Source organism: Poecilia reticulata, linkage group LG20, assembly GCF_000633615.1.
Source record: "Poecilia reticulata strain Guanapo linkage group LG20, Guppy_female_1.0+MT, whole genome shotgun sequence".
NCBI lineage: Eukaryota > Metazoa > Chordata > Actinopteri > Cyprinodontiformes > Poeciliidae > Poecilia > Poecilia reticulata.
In genome coordinates, this window is record NC_024350.1 from 2,783,232 (window position 1) to 2,789,231 (window position 6,000).

Below are 6,000 nucleotides of genomic sequence, written 5' to 3' on the forward strand. Positions count from 1 at the left end.
GCTGCGAGAAGAAAAAAATGCTAGGCCGAATGACGGAAAGCATATATTTGATGGGTGACTTGATTCTTTTTCGTATAATTGATTTGGTTTGCCATTTGTTTCTCCCATTCCCCCCAACTCCGTCTTTTGCTTCACATGGGAGTCGGCTCTTGTGACAGATGAACCTGATGGAGTTCATTCCCTCCACAGTAGCCTCAGGTTTAATGAACAGCGGCGCTTTCCTGTGCAGGTTATGGCAGAATAGTTATGAGTTCCTCTTACTGAACACTCATCCTACATGTAGATTTTCTGTCAGCTTCATTTTTCACTATTATTTCAAGAAGGATGAAAGATTGTACCTTGTTAGATGAAATCAATGCTGTTTCGTGATGATCCATTGTGTATTTTTTACACTCTATATGTACTACAAAAGAGCTCAAAAGCTCTAATTTGTCTCCCTTTGCTCTCTCTTTCACATGTATTCCTTGATGTTTCCTCTCTCAGGTAAGACTTGCTCATATTTCTTCATTTGTTTTAGCAAATCTGATGCCTGGAAGTCCTAAAACAAAAAAGAGACTAAAATCAAGACCGACAGAGCCTGTCCTGCTGCTCAGCCTCATTTTACCACAAGGAACACTCATGTATTCCAACATTTTTCTTAGCAGCTGAGAATCCTGTAATTATAAAATGTTAGGTGCATATAGAACGCAAATCAGTGCATGAATAGCTACAGTAATTATAATGTCTTGAATGTATTAACTCAAATCAAGTTTATTTGTTTCGTATGTTTCATCGAGGCGGTTCAAAATGCTCTACATGATAAAACTAACACAACAACCAATTATGAAACAGGAAGTAAACATTACATTTAACAACAACACAAATGACAATTATGTCATGTTAAACCACAAACTCTATTGTACATTCTTGGAATCTTAAGTAACTTGGGGGATAGTGAGCTGGAAGAAGCATGGTTTTTGACGGAGCTGTTATCCAGGCATATTGTGGCACAGTCAAGTAGCAACGTTACTTTCAGTGGTTATAAAAATGCTGTATATATCAAATATGACTTCACAATTTGACTCCTTCAAACTCTGCCTTCAAGAAGTCAGCACAACATGGCTCCTCTACCAACCCTTTAACAGCGTTTTTACCATCGTTGCACTGAGAAGTAGCTCGTCTAACGAGCTCAGGAGATCTTTGCTAATTGCTGCTGGAAGGAACTGGGTGGAGTTCCTTCGGAGGGCTGCTGTGTGAGGAGGAAGCTTGAAAACCACAGCCTCAAAGAGGAGCTTCGTTCTCGAAGGTGGGGCTACATCCATTCAGGCGTTTTGCACAGCGGAATGGTTGCCATGGGAGATTAAAGGATTTCTCAAACATGCATGAAAGAATCAAAGCAACACTCCATGTGTGTTTTTGATGAAAAACACACATGATAACATTATATAATCATGATAACATTATATGATCACATCAGTCGATTCACTCCTGCCACTTCAGTTTTATCCATTTCAAAACATGCCATAGAAGTGCTCCTGGAAAAAGGAGAGCTTTTTAGTTTAGTTGACGATACATGGAAAAGTTAAAGGTTGTGAATGTCTTTGCGAGGAACTACATATAACGCAGCTTTCGCTCTCTGAGTGAAGCATCGTCCATAAAGTTGGCTTCCCTCGATGTCGAATCATCCTCCGAGTCATCAGTGCTTGATATTGCGTGCCTCTCCTCTCTCTTTGCGATACAAGTAAAAGTTTGTTCCAAAAGAAAAGAAAAAGAAAAGGAACAAAGTCTCTGCCTAGTGAAGCAGGCGAGGCTGCAGCACATACCATGAGCTTTGAACAAATTGAGCTCTGACAATTAAGGCTGGAATAGCACAACAGCAATTGTTCAGGGCCCATTGTAATTCCGTTTTGTCAAACCGCACGCCTGTAGGTGATAGCCTTGCTGCTTTTGATTGCTCCCTTTCAGTCTTTCTTTTTTTTTCCCCTCTCTCTCTTCTTCTTGCTCCTCTCTTTCATTTGCGCTTTTTTTTTCCTCGAGAATACTTCTTTTTTTTTTTTTTTTTTTCCAGCGGTATGAGACTGTGAACAGCTTGCGGGGCGGCGGCGCAGTAATTACCACGGTTATAGCAGGCGGAGCCGAGAAACGTAGCCTGGGGAGGAGAAAGGCCACTGTGCGGTGATGGCCCCCCAAAATTAATGGAGAATTGGAAATGAATCAATAGCTAATGAAAATGTGTGTTCACTCTATTACTGCGTTTATGACGGCTGTGGCCTCAGGCGGGGCGCTTTGTCACCTGACTGCGGAGAGCGTGGCGGCGCTCTCTCTCTCTCTCTCTCTCTTTCTCTCTCATCATATCCATCTCTTCTCATTTCTCTGGGATGCTTTCTGCATCACTGAGTCTTTTTTTTCTCCTCCCATTTCCTTATTCAGTGTCTTTGTTTCATTCCAGCAACCAAATTAAATGAGGTTGTGGGGGGGCGGGGGGGAAGCATCATTTCATTTGTTGAGGGAACAAATGATCACTTGGCAGAGCGATGGCACGTCTCTCAGCTCCAAATTATTTCTTATTGTGTGGTAACAGTAACTGACTGTAATCGTTAATTTTCAGCCGGGTTGACAAAAGTAGGTTTTTTTTCTTCTTTTTTCCATGAACCATTTGTTTTATTAGCTAAATCCTTAGCAAGGCAAACGTATTTATTTGGCGCAATGCAACAACGACAAGGCAACATGAAAAGCATCCGAACAAAATGTCTTCACAGTATAACTGTCTGAAATGAAACGATACCACAAATATATGAGAAAATACTCAGCATCCATTGTAAAGATGTGTAAGGAAAAACCTAGGAGTATTTAGCAGTAGAGTCATGGAGTTGTTTAGCTAACCACACAGTGGTTTCCTATAGGATTTAGGCCAATGCAAGGATGCGGCCATGAAAAAACATTTTAAAAAAAGTTTATATTGTCTTAAAATTTCACACCAAATCAACCAAGTGTTTTCTGTTTAGGCTTTTTGCTGAGAAGCTCAATTTTGGTCTCATCTGAGCAAATCAGTGAGTTAAAAAAAATATTTGTTGATCTTTGCAAATTCCACATATTAAAGTTTGTAAAGGTTGAACAGAAAGATCCTTTTCCTCGCTTCTCTTCAAAACAGCCAGTCGGGCTCTAGGTTGTCTGGTTGTCACGGAGACGGGATGACCTCAAGATGCCGTTGTCTGCTGCTGTGACATTTGGAAATTTCTTTAACCTTCCTTACTAGCCTGCTTAGCTCCCTTTTTTTAACTTGCCAAAAGATAAACTCAGTTCAGCAAACACCTGTCAAATGAAATCACCTGGGCTGAAGCAACAAAACTCCAGCTGTTTTAAACTGATTCACTACTGTTCTGATATTAGATACAAGTAACTTTGGTCTTTTAGCTTTTTTCACATCTGATAGTCCGGTACACTGCACTGTGTCAAACGAACCGAACCCTTTGAAGAACCCATTCACCCAGCCGCCTGTGATGGCGCTGCACCAAGAGCCACTGAAGGAAACAACATGAAAACCTCTGAAGAAGAAACTGAGCATGACTTCCTTCCTCATAAAGTGTAAGCATAAGTGGAGACATGTCCGGTTGTAGGATTTGAGCCATTTCTTCCTCTAGTGCTGGACTTGTGTGTTCGTTTTGGTGGTATTTACCCAGAATGCCCTGTGCTATAGGACCTAGGTTTTTAGGTGGATCAGAGATCAATTTATCACTTTGCACCAGAGTTTTTGATTGCGTATTCACAGCTCTCCAAACAAGCCTCACTTTCTATGATAACAAACTAGGGTTTAATTAAAGAGGACTAAACAGGGCTGGTGTGAATGCACCCCTGGTCCTTACTTGGATATCGTCACCTTACTAAAATAATGGCCTAAATCTTCTTTTTTTTTTYTTYATCTTTTTTTTTTTTTTTTTTTTTTTYKCAGAATTACTATTTCAGAAAGGTGACAATATGATGCTCTTCAGTTTTTACATTTTCTAAAGAGGCAAAGATAAATTTCCTTTGTCTCTCATTTGTACCACCTCAAAACAAGAAGTCCATCCATTTTCTTTACACCCATGTCCTCAGTGAGGTCGGGAGGGTTGCTGGTGCCTATCTCCAGCTAACGTTCCGGGCGAGAGGCGGGGTCACCCTGGACAGGTCGCCAGTCTGTCGCANCCTTACTAAAATAATGGCCTAAATCTTCTTTTTTTTTTTTTTATCTTTTTTTTTTTTTTTTTTTTTTTTGCAGAATTACTATTTCAGAAAGGTGACAATATGATGCTCTTCAGTTTTTACATTTTCTAAAGAGGCAAAGATAAATTTCCTTTGTCTCTCATTTGTACCACCTCAAAACAAGAAGTCCATCCATTTTCTTTACACCCATGTCCTCAGTGAGGTCGGGAGGGTTGCTGGTGCCTATCTCCAGCTAACGTTCCGGGCGAGAGGCGGGGTCACCCTGGACAGGTCGCCAGTCTGTCGCAGGGCAACACAGAGACACACAGGACACACAACCATGCACACACACACTCACACCTAGGGACAATTTGGAGAGGCCAATTAACCTGACAGTCATGTTTTTGGACTGTGGGAGGAAACCGGAGTACCCGGAGAAAACCCATGCATGCACAGTGAGAACATGGGAGAACATGCAGAAAGACCGGGGCCAGGAATCGAACCCAGAACCTTCTTGCTGCAAGGCAACAGCTCTACCAACTGAAGTCATGGATTATACAGTAATTAAAGGTTCTTATGCGTGAAACTTAAAATGACTTTTAGAGATGCATGTTGCACTGGCGATGTTGTAAGTACACAAAAAAAAACCACAACAATTATTTGTCAAAATGTTTGAAGACGTATTTGTCTGGGGAACAGAATAAGCTGTTCCACATGATAGCTGAATTACTACGAGAACAATTAGGGAAAGTTGTTCCACTGCCTGCTGGTGTGAATGCACCAGCATGCAGCCTTTTGGTGACTGTAATATGTTTGAGTTTTAACACTCAGGGAACTAAAGCAGAAAAATTACACAAAGTCATGCTAAAACATGCTGATGTTGCACATTAAATGCACACGTGTCGGGGAGGTCTCTGCTTGGCCCACTTCTCTTAGACAACTAGAAACATCTTTCTTCCAAAAAAAAAAAAAAAAAGCCTTGAGAATACAAGAGGAAGAGGTGGAGATTTGCTGCAAAAAAACGAAGGCTATTTGTTTTGGTCTGAAACCTTTTCTCTTGGGGGAGGTCATTGGTTCATCTTCATCCGGCAGAAAAAAAAAACAACCTCCTGTTGCATCAAACTCTACTCAGGCATTGTGTTTTTTCTCCCCCCACTTTGCTTTACCTTGTGAGTTTTGTTTTGTTCCGTTTTGTCTTTTTCTTTTTTTTTTCTGCATTAGCGTCTGACTTTCCTCCCTGCAGAGGTTGTGAAACTTTTTGAAGCCTTTTTTACTTTTCATATCAAGCTAAAGATATTGTTTTCCTCAGACATCCAACGTTATCCGACTTCAGAACAACTCCGATCACATTGTGACGTTGCTTAGAAATGCATCTGGGGTTGTTTTCGCTTTATTTTTGGCCTAAACAACACTGATGCTTCAGCTTGAAAGACTACAACCTCGCTACCCCAGTGGAAAACTCTTATTTCTGAAATATGGGGAAAGTTCTAACGTAGACATGAGAAGATCTAACATGTCACCCAACACAACGTCGTGGTAAAAGAAAGGCAAATATACCGTACTATTACTTTTGACATTTTTACAGTTTTGAGGGGAATCTGCTGCGAAAAAGACGCGACGTACCTCACTTCATCGGACGGTGAGACTCGTCCAGGAGGAGATGTGAGACTTTCTCGCCACTTCTCCAGGTTCAAATTCAGAGTTCATCACACATTAACTGCTTTGCTCCCCCAGGATTCCCAGATCATTTCTCGTCCCTGACATGATACATGCAGCAGTGCTGTGGGGCGGCTGACGGCGTGACATGGCCACTGTATGTGTGTGTGTGTGTGTGTGTGTGTG

General features: G+C 41.3%; 1 protein-coding gene across 3 annotated transcripts in view; it reads left to right on the forward strand.

Moving 5' to 3' along the window:
- Nucleotides 1-6,000, forward strand: part of adarb2 (adenosine deaminase RNA specific B2 (inactive)) — a 210,115-nt gene that overhangs the window by 62,299 nt on the left and 141,816 nt on the right. The window contains exon 1 of one of the 3 annotated variants that reach the window (XM_008438294.2): nt 453-483. The exons of the other annotated variants lie outside the window; for them this stretch is intronic. Within the exon in view, the coding sequence (XP_008436516.1) occupies nt 456-483 (28 nt within the window). The 5' untranslated portion in view covers nt 453-455. Of the gene's footprint in view, nt 1-452; nt 484-6,000 lie in introns of those variants that run through there. 3 annotated transcript variants of the gene reach the window in all.